This window comes from Anomaloglossus baeobatrachus, unplaced genomic scaffold, assembly GCF_048569485.1.
Source record: "Anomaloglossus baeobatrachus isolate aAnoBae1 unplaced genomic scaffold, aAnoBae1.hap1 Scaffold_3381, whole genome shotgun sequence".
In the NCBI taxonomy this organism is placed as follows: Eukaryota; Metazoa; Chordata; class Amphibia; order Anura; family Aromobatidae; genus Anomaloglossus; species Anomaloglossus baeobatrachus.
Window position 1 is genome coordinate 17,133 of NW_027442755.1, and position 22,834 is coordinate 39,966.

At 45.8% G+C, this 22,834-nt stretch overlaps 1 protein-coding gene across 1 annotated transcript in view; it reads right to left on the reverse strand.

Moving 5' to 3' along the window:
• LOC142271631 (ATP-binding cassette sub-family C member 9-like) overlaps positions 1 to 22,834 on the reverse strand; it is a gene marked incomplete at its 3' end in the record, with an annotated part of 54,868 nt that overhangs the window by 5,942 nt on the left and 26,092 nt on the right. Inside the window, exons 2-3 of the mRNA XM_075332473.1 lie at positions 18,979 to 19,129; positions 10,564 to 10,705 (exon numbers count right to left, since the gene is read on the reverse strand). Coding sequence (XP_075188588.1) covers positions 10,564 to 10,705; positions 18,979 to 19,123 — 287 coding nt within the window. The remainder of the gene's footprint in view (positions 1 to 10,563; positions 10,706 to 18,978; positions 19,130 to 22,834) is intronic.

The following is a 22,834-nucleotide window of genomic DNA, read 5'->3' on the forward strand; positions in this document are numbered from 1 at the left end:
GAGGGGACTGGAGGATAAGACACAATGTAACTGCAGATCAGTGAGTGCAGATCTGGAGGTGACTGGAGGATAAGACACAATGTAACAGCAAATCAGTGACTCCAGCTCTAGAGGTGACTGGAGGATAAGACAATGTAACAGCAGATCAGTGAGTGCAGCTCTGGAGGTGACTAGAGGAAAAGATACAATGTAACAGCAGATCAGTGACTGCAGCTCTAGAGGTGACTGGAGGATAAGACATGATGTAACACCAGAATAGTGAGTGCAGCTCTGGAGGTGACTGGAGGATAAAACACAATGTAACAGCAGATCAGTGAGTTCAGCTCTGGATGTGACTGGAGGATAAGACACAATGTAACAGCAGATCAGTGACTGCAGCTCTAGAGGTGACTGGAGGATAAGACACAATGTAAAAGCAGATCAGTGACTGCAGCTCTGGAGGTGACGGGAGGATAAGACACAATGTAACAGCAGATCAGTGACTGCAGCTCTGGAGGTGACTGGAGGATAAGACCTGATATAACAGCAGAATAATGAGTCCAGCTCTGGAGGTGACTGGAGGATAAGACAATGTAACAGCAGATCAGTGAGTGCAGCTCTGGAGGTGACTGAAGGATAAGACACAATATAACAGAAGATCAGTAACTGCAGCTCTAGAGGTGACTGAAGGATAAGACCTGATATAACAGCAGAATAGTGAGTCCAGCTCTGGAGGTGACTGTAGGATAAGACAATGTAACAGCAGATCAGTGAGTGCAGCTCTGGAGGTGACTGAAGGATAAGACACAATATAACAGAAGATCAGTGAGTGCAGCTCTGGAGGTGACTGAAGGATAAAACACAATGTAACAGCAGATCAGTGAGTACAGCTCTGGAGGTGACTGAAGGATAAAACACAATGTAACAGCAGATCAGTGAGTGCAGCTCTGGAGGTGACTGAAGGATAAGACACAATATAACAGAAGATCAGTAACTGCAGCTCTAGAGGTGACTGAAGGATAAGACACAATGTAACAGCAGAATAGTGACTGCAGCTCTGGAGGTGACTGGAGGATAAGATACAATGTAACAGCAGAATAGTGAGTGCAGCTCTGGAGGTGACTGGAGGATAACAAACAATGTAACAGCAGATCAGTGACTGCAGATCTAGAGGTGACTGGAGGATAAGACACAATGTAACAGCAGAAAAGTGACTGCAAGTCTGGAGGATAAGACATGACGTAACAGCAGAATAGTGACCGCAGCTCTGGAGGTGACTGGAGGATAAGATACAATGTAACAGCAGAAAAGTGAGTGCAGCTCTGGAGGTGACTGGAGGATAAGGCACAATGAAACAGCAGATCAGTGAGTGCAGCTCTGGAGGTGACTGGAGGATAAGAAACAATGTAACAGCAGAATAGTGAGTGCAGCTCTGGAGGTGACTGGAGGATAAGGCACAATGAAACAGCAGATCAGTGAGTGCAGCTCTGGAGGGGACTGGAGGATAAGACACAATGTAACTGCAGATCAGTGACTGCAGCTCTGCAAGTGACTGGAGGATAAGACACAATGTAACTGCAGATCAGTGAGTGCAGCTCTGGAGGTGACTGGAGGATAAGACACAATGTAACAGCAAATCAGTGACTGCAGCTCTAGAGGTGACTGGAGGATAAGACAATGTAACAGCAGATCAGTGAGTGCAGCTCTGGAGGTGACTAGAGGAAAAGATACAATGTAACAGCAGATCAGTGACTGCAGCTCTAGAGGTGACTGGAGGATAAGACATGATGTAACACCAGAATAGTGAGTGCAGCTCTGGAGGTGACTGGAGGATAAGACACAATGTAACAGCAGATAAGTGAGTGCAGCTCTGGAGGTGACTGGAGGATAAGACACAATGTAAAAGCAGATCAGTGACTGCAGCTCTGGAGGTGACTGGAGGATAAAACACAATGTAACAGCAGAATAGTGACTGCAGCTCTGGAGGTGACTAGAGGAAAAGACACAATGTAACAGCAGATCAGTGACTGCAGCTCTAGAGGTGACTGGAGGATAAGACACAATGTAACAGCAGATCAGTGAGTGCAGCTCTGGAGGTGACTGGAAGATAAGACACAATGTAACAGCAGATCAGTGAGTGCATCTCTGGAGGTGACTAGAGGAAAAGACACAATGTAACAGCAGATCAGTGACTGCAGCTCTAGAGGTGACTGGAGGATAAGACATGATGTAACACCAGAATAGTGAGTGCAGCTCTGGAGGTGACTGGAGGATAAGACACAATGTAACAGCAGAATAGTGAGTGCAGCTCTGGAGGTGACTGGAGGATAAGACACAATGTAACAGCAGATCAGTGAGTGCAGCTCTGGAGGTGACTGGAGGATAAGACCCAATGTAACAGCAGATCAGTGACTGCAGCTCTAGAGGTGACTGGAGGATAAGACACAATGTAAAAGCAGATCAGTGACTGCAGCTCTGGAGGTGACTGGAGGATAAGACACAATGTAACAGCAGATCAGTGAGTGCAGCTCTGGAGGTGACTGGAGGATAAGATCTGATATAACAGCAGAATAGTGAGTCCAGCTCTGGAGGTGACTGGAGGATAAGACACAATGTAACAGCAGATCAGTGAGTGCAGCTCTGGAGGTGACTGGAGGATAAGACACAATGTAAAAGCAGATCAGTGACTGCAGCTCTAGAGGTGACTGGAGGATAAAACACAATGTAACAGCAGATAAGTGAGTGCATCTCTGGAGGTGACTAGAGGAAAAGATACAATGTAACAGCAGATCAGTGACTGCAGCTCTAGAGGTGACTGGAGGATAAGACAAAATGTAACAGCAGATCAGTGAGTGCAGCTCTGGAGGTGACTGGAGGATAAGACCTGATATAACAGCAGAATAGTGAGTCCAGCTCTGGAGGTGACTGGAGGATAAGACACAATGTAACAGCAAATCAGTGAGTGCAGCTCTGGAGGTGACTGGAGGATAAGACACAATGTAAAAGCAGATCAGTGACTGCAGCTCTAGAAGTGACTGGAGGATAAAACACAATGTAACAGCAGATCAGTGAGTGCAGCTCTGGAGGTGACTGAAGGATAAGACACAATGTAACAGAAGATCAGTGACTGCAGCTCTGGAGGTGACTGGAGGATAAGACACAATGTAACAGCAGATCAGTGAGTGCAGCTCTGGAGGTGACTGGAGGATAAGACACAATGTAACAGCAGAATAGTGACTGCAGCTCTGGAGGTGACTGAAGGATAAGACACAATGTAACAGCAGATCAGTGAGTGCAGCTCTGGAGGTGACTGGAGGATAAGACATAATGTAACAGCAGAATAGTGACTGCAACTCTGGAGGATAAGACATGACGTAACAGCAGAATAGTGACCGCAGCTCTGGAGGTGACTGGAGGATAAGACACAATGTAACAGCAGAATAGTGACCGCAGCTCTGGAGGTGACTGGAGGATAAGATACAATGTAACAGCAGAATAGTGAGTGCAGCTTTGGAGGGGACTGGAAGATAACAAACAATGTAACAGCAGATCAGTGACTGCAGATCTAGAGGTGACTGGAGGATAAGACACAATGTAACAGCAGATCAGTGAGTGCAGCTCTGGAGGTGACTAGAGGAAAAGATGCAATGTAACAGCAGATCAGTGACTGCAGCTCTAGAGGTGACTGGAGGATAAGACACAATGTAACAGCAGATCAGTGAGTGCAGCTCTGGAGGGGACTGGAGGATAAGACACAATGGAACTGCAGATCAATGAGTGCAGCTCTGGGGGTGACTGGAGGATAAGACACAATGTAACAGCAGAGCAGTGACTGCAGCTCTAGAGGTGACTTGAGGATAAGACACAATGTAAAAGCAGATCAGTGAGTGCAGCTCTGGAGGTGACTGGAGGATAAGACACAATGTAACAGCAGATCAGTGACTGCAGCTCTAGAGGTGGCTGGAGGATAAGACACAATGTAACAGCAGATCAGTGAGTGCAGCTCTGGAGGTGACTGGAGGATAAGACACAATGTAACAGCAGAATAGTGAGTGCAGCTCTGGAGGTGACTGGAGGATAAGACACAATGTAACAGCAGATCAGTGACTGCAGCTCTAGAGGTGACTGGAGGATAAGACACAACGTAACAGCAGGTCAGTGAGTGTAGCTCTGGAGGTGACTGGAGGATAAGACACAATGTAACAGCAGATCAGTGAGTGCAGCTCTGGAGGTGACTGGAGGATAAGACACAATGTAACAGCAGATCAGTGAGTGCAGCTCTGGAGGTGACTGGAGGATAAGACACAATGTAACAGCAGATCAGTGAGTGCAGCTGTGGAGGTGACTGGAGGATAAGACACAATGTAACAGCAGATCAGTGAGTGCAGCTGTGGAGGTGACTGGAGGATAAGACACAATGTAACAGCATATCAGTGAGTGCAGCTCTGGAGGTGACTGGAGGATAAGACACAATGTAACTGCAGAATAGTGAATGCAGCTCTGGAGGTGACTGGAGGATAAGACACAATGTAACAGCAGATCAGTGAGTGCAGCTCTGGAGGTGACTGGAGGATAAGACACAATGTAACAGCAGATCAGTGAGTGCAGCTGTGGAGGTGACTGGAGGATAAGACACAATGTAACAGCATATCAGTGAGTGCAGCTCTGGAGGTTACTGGAGGATAAGGCACAATGTAACAGCAGATCAGTGAGTGCAGCTCTGGAGGTGACTGGAGGATAAGACACAATGTAACAGCAGATCAGTGAGTGCAGCTGTGGAGGTGACTGGAGGATAAGACACAATGTAACAGCATATCAGTGAGTGCAGCTCTGGAGGTTACTGGAGGATAAGGCACAATGTAACAGCAGATCAGTGAGTGCTGCTGTGGAGGTGACTGGAGGATAAGACACAATGTAACAGCAGATCAGTGACTGCAGCTCTAGAGGTGACTGGAGGATAAGACACAATGTAACAGCAGATCAGTGAGTGCAGCTCTGGAGGTGACTGGAGGATAAGACACAATGTAACAGCAGATCAGTGACTGCAGCTCTAGAGGTGAATGGAGGATAAGACACAATGTAACAGCAGATCAGTGATTGCAGCTCTGGGGGGGACTGGAGGATAAGACACAATGTAACAGCAGAGCAGTGACTGCAGCTCTAGAGGTGACTGGAGGATAAGACACAATGTAAAAGCAGATCAGTGACTGCAGCTCTAGAGGTGACTGGAGGATAAGACACAATGTAACAGATCAGTGAGTGCAGCTCTGGAGGTGACTGGAGGATAAGACACAATGTAACAGCAGATCAGTGACTGCAGCTCTAGAGGTGACTGGAAGATAAGACACAATGTAACAGCAGATCAGTGAGTGCAGCTCTAGAGGTGACTGGAGGATAAGACACAATGTAACAGCAGATCAGTGACTGCAGCTCTAGAGGTGACTGGAGGATAAGACAAAATGTAACAGATCAGTGAGTGCAGCTAGGGAGGTGGCTGGAGGATAAGACACAATGTAACAGCAGATCAGTGAGTGCAGCTCTGGAGGTGACTGGAGGATAAGACAAAATGTAACAGCAGAATAGTGAGTGCAGCTCTGGAGGTGACTGGAGGATAAGACACAATGTAACAGCAGATCAGTGACTGCAGCTCTAGAGGTGACTGGAGGATGACACAATGTAACAGCAGGTCAGTGAGTGCAGCTCTGGAGGTGACTGGAGGATAAGACACAATGTAACAGCAGATCAGTGAGTGCAGCTCTGGAGGTGACTGGAGGATAAGACACAATGTAACAGCAGATCAGTGAGTGCAGCTCTGGAGGTGACTGGAGGATAAGACACAATGTAACTGCAGAATAGTGAATGCAGCTCTGGAGGTGACTGGAGGATAAGACACAATGTAACAGCAGATCAGTGAGTGCAGCTCTGGAGGTGACTGGAGGATAAGACACACTGTAACAGCAGAATAGTGAGTGCAGCTCTGGAGGTGACTGGAGGATAAGACACAATGTAACAGCAGAATAGTGAGTGCAGCTCTGGAGGTGACTGGAGGATAAGGCACAATGTAACAGCAGATCAGTGAGTGCAGCTCTGGAGGTGACTGGAGGATAAGACACAATGTAACAGCAGATCAGTGACTGCAGCTCTAGAGGTGACTGGAGGATGACACAATGTAACAGCAGGTCAGTGAGTGCAGCTCTGGAGGTGACTGGAGGATAAGACACAATGTAACTGCAGATCAGTGAGTGCTGCTGTGGAGGTGACTGGAGGATAAGACACAATGTAACAGCAGATCAGTGAGTGCAGCTCTAGAGGTGACTGGAGGATAAGACACAATGTAACAGCAGATCAGTGAGTGCAGCTCTGGAGGTGACTGGAGGATAAGACACAATGTAACAGCAGATCAGTGACTGCAGCTCTAGAGGTGAATGGAGGATAAGACACAATGTAACAGCAGATCAGTGAGTGCAGCTCTGGAGGTGACTGGAGGATAAGACACAATGTAACAGCAGAATAGTGAGTGCAGCTCTGGAGGTGACTGGAGGATAAGACACAATGTAACAGCAGATCAGTGACTGCAGCTCTAGAGGTGACTGGAGGATAAGACACAACGTAACAGCAGGTCAGTGAGTGTAGCTCTGGAGGTGACTGGAGGATAAGACACAATGTAACAGCAGATCAGTGAGTGCAGCTCTGGAGGTGACTGGAGGATAAGACACAATGTAACAGCAGATCAGTGAGTGCAGCTCTGGAGGTGACTGGAGGATAAGACACAATGTAACAGCAGATAAGTGAGTGCAGCTGTGGAGGTGACTGGAGGATAAGACACAATGTAACAGCATATCAGTGAGTGCAGCTCTGGAGGTGACTGGAGGATAAGACACAATGTAACTGCAGAATAGTGAATGCAGCTCTGGAGGTGACTGGAGGATAAGACACAATGTAACAGCAGATCAGTGAGTGCAGCTCTGGAGGTGACTGGAGGATAAGACACAATGTAACAGCAGATCAGTGAGTGCAGCTATGAAGGTGACTGGAGGATAAGACACAATGTAACAGCATATCAGTGAGTGCAGCTCTGGAGGTGACTGGAGGATAAGACACAATGTAACTGCAGAATAGTGAATGCAGCTCTGGAGGTGACTGGAGGATAAGACACAATGTAACAGCAGAATAGTGAGTGTAGCTCTGGAGGTGACTGGAGGATAAGGCACAATGTAACAGCAGATCAGTGAGTGCAGCTCTGGAGGTGACTGGGGGATAAGACACAATGTAACTGCAGATCAGTGAGTGCTGCTGTGGAGGTGACTGGAGGATAAGACACAATGTAACAGCAGATCAGTGACTGCAGCTCTAGAGGTGACTGGAGGATAAGACACAATGTAACAGCAGATCAGTGAGTGCAGCTCTGGAGGTGACTGGAGGATAAGACACAATGTAACAGCAGATCAGTGACTGCAGCTCTAGAGGTGAATGGAGGATAAGACACAATGTAACAGCAGATCAGTGAGTGCAGCTCTGGGGGTGACTGGAGGATAAGACACAATGTAACAGCAGAGCAGTGACTGCAGCTCTAGAGGTGACTGGAGGATAAGACACAATGTAAAAGCAGATCAGTGACTGCAGCTCTAGAGGTGACTGGAGGATAAGACACAATGTAACAGATCAGTGAGTGCAGCTCTGGAGGTGACTGGAGGATAAGACACAATGTAACAGCAGATCAGTGAGTGCAGCTCTAGAGGTGACTGGAGGATAAGACACAATGTAAAAGCAGATCAGTGACTGCAGCTCTAGAGGTGACTGGAGGATAAGACACAATGTAACAGATCAGTGAGTGCAGCTCTGGAGGTGACTGGAGGATAAGACACAATGTAACAGCAGATCAGTGAATGCAGCTCTAGAGGTGACTGGAGGATAAGACACAATGTAACAGCAGATCAGTGAGTGCAGCTCTGGAGGTGACTGGAGGATAAGACAAAATGTAACAGCAGAATAGTGAGTGCAGCTCTGGAGGTGACTGGAGGATAAGACACAATGTAACAGCAGATCAGTGACTGCAGCTCTAGAGGTGACTGGAGGATGACACAATGTAACAGCAGGTCAGTGAGTGCAGCTCTGGAGGTGACTGGAGGATAAGACACAATGTAACAGCAGATCAGTGAGTGCAGCTCTGGAGGTGACTGGAGGATAAGACACAATGTAACAGCAGATCAGTGAGTGCAGCTGTGGAGGTGACTGGAGGATAAGACACAATGTAACATCATATCAGTGAGTGCAGCTCTGGAGGTGACTGGAGGATAAGACACAATGTAACTGCAGAATAGTGAATGCAGCTCTGGAGGTGACTGGAGGATAAGACACAATGTAACAGCAGATCAGTGAGTGCAGCTCTGGAGGTGACTGGAGGATAAGACACACTGTAACAGCAGAATAGTGAGTGCAGCTCTGGAGGTGACTGGAGGATAAGACACAATGTAACAGCAGAATAGTGAGTGCAGCTCTGGAGGTGACTGGAGGATAAGGCACAATGTAACAGCAGATCAGTGAGTGCAGCTCTGGAGGTGACTGGAGGATAAGACACAGTGTAACAGCAGATCAGTGACTGCAGCTCTAGAGGTGACTGGAGGATGACACAATGTAACAGCAGGTCAGTGAGTGCAGCTCTGGAAGTGACTGGAGGATAAGACACAATGTAACTGCAGATCAGTGAGTGCTGCTGTGGAGGTGACTGGAGGATAAGACACAATGTAACAGCAGATCAGTGACTGCAGCTCTAGAGGTGACTGGAGGATAAGACACAATGTAACAGCAGATCAGTGAGTGCAGCTCTGGAGGTGACTGGAGGATAAGACACAATGTAACAGCAGATCAGTGACTGCAGCTCTGGGGGGGACTGGAGGATAAGACACAATGTAACTGCAGATCAGTGAGTGCAGCTCTGGGGGTGACTGGAGGATAAGACACAATGTAACAGCAGAGCAGTGACTGCAGCTCTAGAGGTGACTGGAGGATAAGACACAATGTAAAAGCAGATCAGTGACTGCAGCTCTAGAGGTGACTGGAGGATAAGACACAATGTAACAGATCAGTGAGTGCAGCTCTGGAGGTGACTGGAGGATAAGACACAATGTAACAGCAGATCAGTGACTGCAGCTCTAGAGGTGACTGGAGGATAAGACACAATGTAACAGCAGATCAGTGAGTGCAGCTCTAGAGGTGACTGGAGGATAAGACACAATGTAACAGCAGATTAGTGACTGCAGCTCTAGAGGTGACTGGAGGATAAGACAAAATGTAACAGATCAGTGAGTGCAGTTAGGGAGGTGGCTGGAGGATAAGACACAATGTAACAGCAGATCAGTGAGTGCAGCTCTGGAGGTGACTGGAGGATAAGACAAAATGTAACAGCAGAATAGTGAGTGCAGCTCTGGAGGTGACTGGAGGATAAGACACAATGTAACAGCAGATCAGTGACTGCAGCTCTAGAGGTGACTGGAGGATGACACAATGTAACAGCAGGTCAGTGAGTGCAGCTCTGGAGGTGACTGGAGGATAAGACACAATGTAACAGCAGATCAGTGAGTGCAGCTCTGGAGGTGACTGGAGGATAAGACACAATGTAACAGCAGATCAGTGAGTGCAGCTGTGGAGGTGACTGGAGGATAAGACACAATGTAACAGCATATCAGTGAGTGCAGCTCTGGAGGTGACTGGAGGATAAGACACAATGTAACTGCAGAATAGTGAATGCAGCTCTGGAGGTGACTGGAGGATAAGACACAATGTAACAGCAGATCAGTGAGTGCAGCTCTGGAGGTGACTGGAGGATAAGACACACTGTAACAGCAGAATAGTGAGTGCAGCTCTGGAGGTGACTGGAGGATAAGACACAATGTAACAGCAGAATAGTGAGTGCAGCTCTGGAGGTGACTGGAGGATAAGACACAATGTAACAGCAGATCAGTGAGTGCAGCTCTGGAGGTGACTGGGGGATAAGACATAATGTAACAGCAGAGCAGTGAGGGCAGCTCTAGAGGTGACTGGAGGATAAGGCACAATGTAACAGCAGATCAGTGAGTGCAGCTCTGGAGGTGACTGGAGGATAAGACACAATGTAACAGCAGATCAGTGAGTGCAGCTCTGGAGGTGACTGGAGGATAAGACACAATGTAACAGCAGATCAGTGAGTGCAGCTCTGGAGGTGACTGGAGGATAAGACACAATGTAACAGCAGATCAGTGAGTGCAGCTCTGGAGGTGACTGGGGGATAAGACATAATGTAACAGCAGAGCAGTGAGGGCAGCTCTGGAGGTGACTGGAGGATAAGGCACAATGTAACAGCAGATCAGTGAGTGCAGCTCTGGAGGTGACTGGAGGATAAGACACAATGTAACAGCAGATCAGTGAGTGCAGCTCTGGAGGTGACTGGAGGATAAGACACAATGTAACAGCAGATCAGTGAGTGCAGCTCTGGAGGTGACTGGAGGATAAGACACAATGTAACAGCAGATCAGTGAGTGCAGCTCTGGAGGTGACTGGAGCTGCTCTTGCAGTGCCCGATCCGCAGTGATGTGCAGTTGTACTCACGCGTCTGACACGATGCCCTCCGCGATCTCGCAGACGTGCACAAACAGCAGCACAAACGTCAGGATCCATCGCAGGTTGTGCCCCGGGAAGTGCAGCCAGGTGTTGTGGTGGATCTGGACCTTGGAGCTCTGACTGCCCCATCCTGCGAGAAACCCAAACATATCCAGAAATCACACACAGCAACAACACCACAATCCCAACAGGTCACATGAGGAGCGCAACGGTCTGCAGCATCTGTGCAGAGCATCATCTGTGGGGTCCCCTCCAAACATTCACCCAAGGTGACATTACATGTGCAGAGGTTCTTAACATGAATATGCTCCATATGTTCCCCCATAACCAGGAGCAGCCCATATATATGTATGTTCCCCCATAACCAGGAGCAGCCCATATATATGTATGTGCCCCCATAACCAGGAGCAGCCCATATATATGTATGATTCCTATAACCAGGAGCAGCCCATATATATGTATGATTCCTATAACCAGGAGCAGCCCATATATATGTATGTTCCCCCATAACCAGGAGCAGCCCATATATATGTATGATTCCTATAACCAGGAGCAGCCCATATATATGTATGTTCCCCCATAACCAGGAGCAGCCCATATATATGTATGATTCCTATAACCAGGAGCAGCCCATATATATGTATGTTCCCCCATAACCAGGAGCAGCCCATATATATGTATGTTCCCCCATAACCAGGAGCAGCCCATATATATGTATGTTCCCCCATAACCAGGAGCAGTCCATATATATGTATGTTCCCCCATAACCAGGAGCAGCCCATATATATGTATGTTCCCCCATAACCAGGAGCAGCTCATGTATATGTATGATTCCTATAACCAGGAGCAGCCCATATATATGTATGATTCCTATAACCAGGAGCATCCCGTATATATGTATGATTCCTATAACCAGGAGTAGCCCGTATATATGTATGATTCCTATAACCAGGAGTAGCCCGTATATATGTATGATTCCTATAACCAGGAGCAGCCCATATATATGTATGATTCCTATAACCAGGAGCAGCCCATATACAGTTAGGTCCAGAAATATTTGGGCAGTGACACAATTTTGGCGAGTTGGGCTCTGCATGCCACCACATTGGATTTGAAATGAAACCTCTACAACAGAATTCAAGTGCAGATTGTAACGTTTAATTTGAAGGTTTGAACAAAAATATCTGATAGAAATTGTAGGAATTGTCACATTTCTTTACAAACACTCCACATTTTAGGAGGTCAAAAGTAATTGGACAAATAAACCAAACCCAAACAAAATATTTTTTTTTTCAATATTTTGTTGCGAATCCTTTGGAGGCAATCACTGCCTTAAGTCTGGAACCCATGGACATCACCAAACGCTGGGTTTCCTCCTTCTTAATGCTTTGCCAGGCCTTTACAGCCGCAGCCTTCAGGTCTTTCTTGTTTGTGGTTCTTTCCGTCTTAAGTCTGGATTTGAGCAAGTCAAATGCATGCTCAATTGGGTTAAGATCTGGTGATTGACTTGGCCATTGCAGAATGTTCCACTTTTTTGCACTCATGAACTCCTGGATAGCTTTGGTTGTATGCTTGGGGTCATTGTCCATCTGTACTATGAAGCGCCGTCCGATCAACTTTGCGGCATTTGGCTGAATCTGGGCTGAAAGTATATCCCGGTACACTTCAGAATTCATCCGGCTACTCTTGTCTGCTGTTATGTCATCAATAAACACAAGTGACCCAGTGCCATTGAAAGCCATGCATGCCCATGCCATCACGTTGCCTCCACCATGTTTTACAGAGGGTGTGGTGTGCCTTGGATCATGTGCCGTTCCCTTTCTTCTCCAGACTTTTTTCTTCCCATCATTCTGGTACAGGTTGATCTTGGTCTCATCTGTCCATAGAATACTTTTCCAGAACTGAGCTGGCTTCATGAGGTGTTTTTCAGCAAATGTAACTCTGGCCTGTCTATTTTTGGAATTGATGAATGGTTTGCATCTAGATGGGAACCCTTTGTATTTACTTTCATGGAGTCTTCTCTTTACTGGTGACTTAGAGACAGATACACCTACTTCACTGAGAGTGTTCTGGACTTCAGTTGATGTTGTGAACGGGTTCTTCTTCACCAAAGAAAGTATGCGGCGATCATCCACCACTGTTGTCATCCGTGGACGCCCAGGCCTTTTTGAGTTCCCAAGCTCACCAGTCAATTCCTTTTTTCTCAGAATGTACCCGACTGTTGATTTTGCTACTCCAAGCATGTCTGCTATCTCTCTGATGGATTTTTTCTTTTTTTTCAGCCTCAAGATGTTCTGCTTCACCTCAATTGAGAGTTCCTTAGACCGCATGTTGTCTGGTCACAGCAACAGCTTCCAAATGCAAAACCACACACCTGTAATCAACCCCAGACCTTTTAACTACTTCATTGATTACAGGTTAACGAGGGAGACGCCTTCAGAGTTAATTGCAGCCCTTAGAGTCCCTTGTCCAATTACTTTTGGTCCCTTGAAAAAGAGGAGGCTATGCATTACAGAGCTATGATTCCTAAACCCTTTCTCCGATTTGGATGTGAAAACTCTCATATTGCAGCTGGGAGTGTGCACTTTCAGCCCATATTATATATAGAATTGTATTTCTGAACATGTTTTTGTAAACAGCTAAAATAACAAAACTTGTGTCACTGTCCAAATATTTCTGGACCTAACTGTATATGTATGATTCCTATAACCAGGATCAGCCCACATATATGTATGATTCCTATAACCAGGAGCAGCCTGTATATATGTATGCTCCCCCATAACCAGGAGCAGCCCATATATATGTATGTTCCCCCATAACCAGGAGCAGCCCGTATATATGTATGCTCCCCCATAACCAGGAGCAGCCCGTATATATGTATGCTCCCCCATAACCAGGAGCAGCCCATATATATGTATGTTCCCCCATAACCAGGAGTAGCCCATATATATGTATGTGTCCCCATAACCAGGAGTAGCCCATATATATGTATGATTCCTATAACCAGGAGCAGCCCATATATATGTATGTTCCCCCATAACCAGGAGCAGCCCATATATATGTATGTGTCCCCATAACCAGGAGTAGCCCATATATATGTATGATTCCTATAACCAGGAGCAGCCCATATATATATATATATATATATATATGCTTCCCCATAACCAGGAGCAGCCCATATATATGTATGTTCCCCCATAACCAGGAGCAGCCCATATATATGTATGTTCCCCCATAACCAGGAGCAGCCCATATATATGTATGATTCCTATAACCAGGAGCAGACCATATATACAGTTAGGTCCAGAAATATTTGGACAGTGACACAAGTTTTGTTATTTTAGCTGTTTACAAAAACATGTTCAGAAATACAATTCTATATATAATATGGGCTGAAAGTGCACACTCCCAGCTGCAATATGAGAGTTTTCACATCCAAATCGGAGAAAGGGTTTAGGAATCATAGCTCTGTAATGCATAGCCTCCTCTTTTTCAAGGGACCAAAAGTAATTGGACAAGGGACTCTAAGGGCTGCAATTAACTCTGAAGGCGTCTCCCTCGTTAACCTGTAATCAATGAAGTAGTTAAAAGGTCTGGGGTTGATTACAGGTGTGTGGTTTTGCATTTGGAAGCTGTTGCTGTGACCAGACAACATGCGGTCTAAGGAACTCTCAATTGAGGTGAAGCAGAGCATCCTGAGGCTGAAAAAAAAGAAAAAATCCATCAGAGAGATAGCAGACATGCTTGGAGTAGCAAAATCAACAGTCGGGTACATTCTGAGAAAAAAGGAATTGACTGGTGAGCTTGGGAACTCAAAAAGGCCTGGGCGTCCACGGATGACAACAGTGGTGGATGATCGCCGCATACTTTCTTTGGTGAAGAAGAACCCGTTCAAAACATCAACTGAAGTCCAGAACAATCTCAGTGAAGTAGGTGTATCTGTCTCTAAGTCACCAGTAAAGAGAAGACTCCATGAAAGTAAATACAAAGGGTTCACATCTAGATGCAAACCATTCATCAATTCCAAAAATAGACAGGCCAGAGTTACATTTGCTGAAAAACACCTCATGAAGCCAGCTCAGTTCTGGAAAAGTATTCTATGGACAGATGAGACCAAGATCAACCTGTACCAGAATGATGGGAAGAAAAAAGTGTGGCGAAGAAAGGGAACGGCACATGATCCAAGGCACACCACACCCTCTGTAAAACATGGTGGAGGCAACGTGATGGCATGGGCATGCATGGCTTTCAATGGCACTGGGTCACTTGTGTTTATTGATGACATAACAGCAGACAAGAGTAGCCGGATGAATTCTGAAGTGTACCGGGATATACTTTCAGCCCAGATTCAGCCAAATGCCGCAAAGTTGATCGGACGGCGCTTCATAGTACAGATGGACAATGACCCCAAGCATACAGCCAAAGCTACCCAGGAGTTCCTGAGTGCAAAAAAGTGGAACATTCTGCAATGGCCAAGTCAATCACCAGATCTTAACCCAATTGAGCATGCATTTTACTTGCTCAAATCCAGACTTAAGACGGAAAGACCCACAAACAAGCAAGACCTGAAGGCTGCGGCTGTAAAGGCCTGGCAAAGCATTAAGAAGGAGGAAACCCAGCGTTTGGTGATGTCCATGGGTTCCAGACTTAAGGCAGTGATTGCCTCCAAAGGATTCTCAACAAAATATTGAAAATAAAAATATTTTGTTTGGGTTTGGTTTATTTGTCCAATTACTTTTGACCTCCTAAAATGTGGAGTGTTTGTAAAGAAATGTGACAATTCCTACAATTTCTATCAGATATTTTTGTTCAAACCTTCAAATTAAACGTTACAATCTGCACTTGAATTCTGTTGTAGAGGTTTCATTTCACATCCAATGTGGTGGCATGCAGAGCCCAACTCGCCAAAATTGTGTCACTGGCCAAAGATTTCTGGACCTAACTGTATGTATGTTTCCCCATAACCAGGAGCAGCCCATATATATGTATGTTCCCCCATAACCAGGAGCAGCCCATATATATGTATGTTCCCCCATAACCAGGAGCAGCCCATATATATGTATGATTCCTATAACCAGGAAAAGCCCATATACAGTTAGGTCCAGAAATATTTGGGCAGTGACACAATTTTGGCGAGTTGGGCTCTGCATGCCACCACATTGGATTTGAAATGAAATCTCTACAACAGAATTCAAGTGCAGATTGTAACGTTTAATTTGAAGGTTTGAACAAAAATATCTGATAGAAATTGTAGGAATTGTCACATTTCTTTACAAACACTCCACATTTTAGGAGGTCAAAAGTAATTGGACAAATAAACCAAACCCAAAAAAAATTTTTTATTTTCAATATTTTGTTGCGAATCCTTTGGAGGCAATCACTGCCTTAAGTCTGGAACCCATGGACATCACCAAACGCTGGGTTTCCTCCTTCTTAATGCTTTGCCAGGCCTTTACAGCCGCAGCCTTCAGGTCTTTCTTGTTTGTGGTTCTTTCCGTCTTAAGTCTGGATTTGAGCAAGTGAAATGCATGCTCAATTGGGTTAAGATCTGGTGATTGACTTGGTCATTGCAGAATGTTCCACTTTTTTGCACTCATGAACTCCTGGGTAGCTTTGGCTGTATGCTTGGGGTCATTGTCCATCTGTACTATGCCCATCCGATCAACTTTGCGGCATTTGGCTGAATCTGGGCTGAAAGTATATCCCGGTACACTTCAGAATTCATCCGGCTACTCTTGTCTGCTGTTATGTCATCAATAAACACAAGTGACCCAGTGCCATTGAAAGCCATGCATGCCCATGCCATCACGTTGCCTCCACCATGTTTTACAGAGGGTGTGGTGTGCCTTGGATCATGTGCCGTTCCCTTTCTTCTCCACACTTTTTTCTTCCCATCATTCTGGTACAGGTTGATCTTTGTCTCATCTGTCCATAGAATACTTTTCCAGAACTGAGCCGGCTTCATGAGGTGTTTTTCAGCAAATGTAACTCTGGCCTGTCTATTTTTGGAATTGATGAATGGTTTGCATCTAGATGTGAACCCTTTGTATTTACTTTCATGGAGTCTTCTCTTTACTGGTGACTTAGAGACAGATACACCTACTTCACTGAGAGTTTTCTGGACTTCAGTTGATGTTGTGAACGGGTTCTTCTTCACCAAAGAAAGTATGCGGCGATCATCCACCACTGTTGTCATCCGTGGACGCCCAGGCCTTTTTGAGTTCCCAAGCTCACCAGTCAATTCCTTTTTTCTCAGAATGTACCCGACTGTTGATTTTGCTACTCCAAGCATGTCTGCTATCTCTCTGATGGATTTTTTCTTTTTTTTTCAGCCTCAGGATGTTCTGCTTCACCTCAATTGAGAGTTCCTTAGACCGCATGTTATCTGGTCACAGCAACAGCTTCCAAATGCAAAACCACACACCTGTAATCAACCCCAGACCTTTTAACTACTTCATTGATTACAGGTTAACGAGGGAGACGCCTTCAGAGTTAATTGCAGCCCTTAGAGTCCCTTGTCCAATTACTTTTGGTCCCTTTAAAAAGAGGAGGCTATGCATTACAGAGCTATGATTCCTAAACCCTTTCTCCGATTTGGATGTGAAAACTCTCATATTGCAGCTGGGAGTGTGCACTTTCAGCCCATATTATATATAGAATTGTATTTCTGAACATGTTTTTGTAAACAGCTAAAATAACAAAACTTGTGTCACTGTCCAAATATTTCTGGACCTAACTGTATATGTATGATTCCTATAACCAGGAGCAGCCCATATATATGTATGCTCCCCTATAACCAGGAGCAGCCTCTATCTATGTATGTGCCCCCATAACAAGGAGCAGCCTCTATCTATGTATGTGCCCCCATAACCAGGAACAGCCTCTATCTATGTATGTGCCCCCATAACCAGGAACAGCCTCTATCTATGTATGTGCCCCCATAACCAGGAACAGCCTCTATCTATGTATGTGCCCCCATAACCAGGAGCAGCCCGTATCTATGTGTATGATCCCTATAACCAGGAGCAGCCCGTGTATACATATATACATATATATATATATGTATGATCCCTATAACCAGGAGCAGCCGTATCTATGTGAATGATCCCTATAACCAGGAGCAGCCGTATCTATGTGTATGATCCCTATAACCAGGAGCAGCCCGTATATATATATATATATATATATATATATATATATATACATATATATATATATGTATGATCCCTATAACCAGGAGCAGCCCGTGTATATATATATATATATACATATATATATATGTATGATCCCTATAACCAGGAGCAGCCCGTGTATATATATATATATATGTATGATCCCTATAACCAGGAGCAGCCGTATCTATGTGTATGATCCCTATAACCAGGAGCAGCCGTATCTATGTGTATGATCCCTAGAACCAGGAGCAGCCGTATCTATGTGTATGATCCCTATAACCAGGAGCAGCCCATGTATATGAATATATATGATCCCTATAACCAGGAGCAGCCCGTATCTATGTATATGATGCCTATAACCAGGAGCAGCCGTATCTATGTGTATGATCCCTATAACCAGGAGCAGCCCGTGTATATGAATATATATGATCCCTATAACCAGGAGCAGCCCGTATCTATGTATATGATGCCTATAACCAGGAGCAGCCGTATCTATGTGTATGATCCCTATAACCAGGAGCAGCCCGTATATATGAAAATATATGATCCCTATAACCAGGAGCAGCCGTATCTATGTGTATGATCCCTATAACCAGGAGCAGCCGTATCTATGTGTATGATCCCTATAACCAGGAGCAGCCGTATCTATGTGTATGATCCCTATAACCAGGAGCAGCCCGTATATATGAAAATATATGATCCCTATAACCAGGAGCAGCCGTATCTATGTGTATGATCCCTATAACCAGGAGCAGCCGTATCTATGTGTATGATCCCTATAACCAGGAGCAGCCGTATCTATGTGTATGATCCCTATAACCAGGAGCAGCCCGTGTATATGAATATATATGATCCCTATAACCAGGAGCAGCCCGTATCTATGTATATGATGCCTATCACCAGGAGCAGCCGTATCTATGTGTATGATCCCTATAACCAGGAGCAGCCCGTGTATATGAATATATATGATCCCTATAACCAGGAGCAGCCCGTATCTATGTATATGATGCCTATAACCAGGAGCAGCCGTATCTATGTGTATGATCCCTATAACCAGGAGCAGCCCGTATATATGAAAATATATGATCCCTATAACCAGGAGCAGCCGTATCTATGTGTATGATCCCTATAACCAGGAGCAGCCGTATCTATGTACGCTCCCATGCATCAGGTGCAGAGCAGCCGCTGCCTCCACAGCTCAGGCCCCGAGTCTGCGCCGGGCACTCACCAATGAACAGGATTGGGAAGGTGATGAAGAGCAGGAAGACGTGCGGGACGAGGTTCAGGGCGTCCAGGAAGCAGATGTTGTTCAGCACCCCGCGATTCACATTGTACGAGGAGGTGGTGTTATTCCCACAGAACGAGAGGCTCATATCTACCTGCAACACACAAGAGCACACTGCACTCACATCCAGAGCTGCACTCACAAGCCTGCCCACACAGGGCCCGACTACAGGAATGTATGCACACAAGGACTGCAGCAGCAGAATAGTGAGTGCAGCTCTGGAGTATAATAAAGGAGGTAACTCAGGATCAGTAATGTAATGTATGTACACAGTGACTGCACCAGCAGAATAGTGAGTGCAGCTCTGGAGTGTAATACAGGAGGTAACTCAGGGTCAGTAATGCATGTACACAGTGACCACCATCAGAATAGTGAGTGCAGCTCTGGGGTATAATACAGGAGGTAACTCAGGATCAGTGATGTAATGTATGTACACAGTGACTGCACCAGCAGAATAGTGAGTGCAGCTCTGGAGTATAATACAGGAGGTAACTCAGGATCAGTAATGTAATGTATGCACACAGTGACTGCAGCAGCAGAATAGTGAGTGCAGCTCTGGAGTATAATACTGGAGGTAACTCAGGATCAGTAATGTATGTACACAGTGACTGCAGCAGCAGAATAGTGAGCGCAGCTCTGGAGTATAATACAGGAGGTAACTCAGGATCAGTAATGTAATGTATGTACACGGTGACTGCAGCAGCAGAATAGTGACTGCAGCTCTGGAGTATAATACAGGAGGTAACTCAGGATCAGTAATGTAATGTATGCACACAGTGACTGCAGCAGCAGAATAGTGAGTGCAGCTCTGGAGTATAATACTGGAGGTAACTCAGGATCAGTAATGTATATACACAGTGACTGCTCCAGCAGAATAGTGAGTGCAGCTCTGGAGTATAATACAGGAGGTAACTCAGGATCAGTAATGTAATGTATGTACACAGTGACTGCACCAGCAGAATAGTGAGTGCAGCTCTGGAGTGTAATACAGGAGGTAACTCAGGGTCAGTAATGCATGTACACAGTGACTGCACCATCAGAATAGTGAGTGCAGCTCTGGGGTATAATACAGGAGGTAACTCAGGATCAGTGATGTAATGTATGTACACAGTGACTGCACCAGCAGAATAGTGAGTGCAGCTCTGGAGGATAATACAGGAGGTAACTCAGGATCAGTAATGTATGTACACAGTGACTGCAGCAGCAGAATAGTGAGCGCAGCTCTGGAGTATAATACAGGAGGTAACTCAGGATCAGTAATGTAATGTATGTACACGGTGACTGCAGCAGCAGAATAGTGAGTGCAGCTCTGGAGTATAATACAGGAGGTAACTCAGGATCAGTAATGTAATGTATGCACACAGTGACTGCAGCAGCAGAATAGTGAGTGCAGCTCTGGAGTATAATACTGGAGGTAACTCAGGATCAGTAATGTATATACACAGTGACTGCTCCAGCAGAATAGTGAGTGCAGCTCTGGAGTATAATACAGGAGGTAACTCAGGATCAGTAATGTAATGTATGTACACGGTGACTGCAGCAGCAGAATAGTGACTGCAGCTCTGGAGTATAATACAGGAGGTAACTCAGGATCAGTAATGTAATGTATGCACACAGTGACTGCAGCAGCAGAATAGTGAGTGCAGCTCTGGAGTATAATACTGGAGGTAACTCAGGATCAGTAATGTATATACACAGTGACTGCTCCAGCAGAATAGTGAGTGCAGCTCTGGAGTATAATACAGGAGGTAACTCAGGATCAGTAATGTAATGTATGTACACAGTGACTGCACCAGCAGAATAGTGAGTGCAGCTCTGGAGTGTAATACAGGAGGTAACTCAGGGTCAGTAATGCATGTACACAGTGACTGCACCATCAGAATAGTGAGTGCAGCTCTGGGGTATAATACAGGAGGTAACTCAGGATCAGTGATGTAATGTATGTACACAGTGACTGCACCAGCAGAATAGTGAGTGCAGCTCTGGAGGATAATACAGGAGGTAACTCAGGATCAGTAATGTATGTACACAGTGACTGCAGCAGCAGAATAGTGAGCGCAGCTCTGGAGTATAATACAGGAGGTAACTCAGGATCAGTAATGTAATGTATGTACACGGTGACTGCAGCAGCAGAATAGTGAGTGCAGCTCTGGAGTATAATACAGGAGGTAACTCAGGATCAGTAATGTAATGTATGCACACAGTGACTGCAGCAGCAGAATAGTGAGTGCAGCTCTGGAGTATAATACTGGAGGTAACTCAGGATCAGTAATGTATATACACAGTGACTGCTCCAGCAGAATAGTGAGTGCAGCTCTGGAGTATAATACAGGAGGTAACTCAGGATCAGTAATGTAATGTATGTACACGGTGACTGCAGCAGCAGAATAGTGAGTGCAGCTCTGGAGTATAATACAGGAGGTAACTCAGGATCAGTAATGTAATGTATGCACACAGTGACTGCACCAGCAGAATAGTGAGTGCAGCTCTGGAGTATAATACAGGAGGTATCTCAGGATCAGTGTGTGGTTCGGGGGTGACGCCTGATGTGGGGGTCCGCTCCGGGGTGTGATAGTGGAGGGGGACGGGCGCTCGCTCTGTTATCACTCGTCATTGTGCGGTAAATGATTGTGAAGAATAAATATTTCATCATCGATAAATGAGGACAAATTGTGCAAGAAAGAAGCGGAGAGTTCTGTACCCAGAGGAAAGAGTATATATATATATACAGAGGGGGGAGTCAGTATCCAGCCCCTATTGTGCGCGTCCCCCCTTATAAAGAGGAGGTTCGCCTGTAACTGACATCAGAGGTGACCACAACTAGGAGAGACACAATGAGAAGATCCAGGAGATCCCTGCGTCTGATCCAGGAGATCCCCGCCTCTGATCCAGGAGATCCCCGCCTCTGATCCAGGAGATCCCCGCCTCTGATCCAGGAGATCCCCGCCTCTGATCCAGGAGATTTTATTGTAAATTCTGGTGGAAATAAGTATTTGGTCAATAATAAAAGTTGTTGTGAATCTCTTGTTGCCCTGGTTGTGTGCTTGGGATCATTATGATGCTGAAGACCCCGCCACGTCTCACCTGCAATGCCCTCACTGATGGAAGGAGGTTTGTGCTCAGAATCTCACGATACATGGCCCCATTCATTCTTTCATGTACACGGATCAGTCGTCCTGGTCCCTTTGCAGAGAAATAGCCTCAAAACATGATGTTGCCACCCCCATGCTTCACAGTAGGTATGGTGTTCTTTGGATGCTGTTCAGCATTCGGTCTCCTCCAAACACGATGAGTTGTGTATCTACCAAACAGTTCTACTTCAGTTTCATCAGACCATACGACATTCTCCAAATACTCCTCTGGATAATACAAATGCTCTCTAGCAAACTTCAGACGGGGCCGGACATGTACTGGCTTAAGCAGGGGACACGTCTGGCACTGCAGGATCTGAGTGCCTGGCAGTGTAGTGTGTTACTGATGGTAGCCTTTGTTACGGTGGTCCCAGCTCTATGCAGGTTATTCACTAGGTCCCCCGTGTGGTTCTGGGATTATTGCTCACCGTTCTTGTGATCATTTTGACCCCATGGCGAAAGATCAGGGAGATTATCAGTGGTCTTGTGTCTTCCATTTTCTAATTATTGTCCCACAGTTGATGTCATCACACCAAGCTGCTTGCCTATTGCAGATTCAGTCTTCCCAGCCTGGAGCAGGGCTATAGTGGAGTTTGGAGTGTGACTGAGGTTGTGGACAGGAGTCTCTTATACTGATAACAAGGTCACACAGGGGCCATTACTGCAGG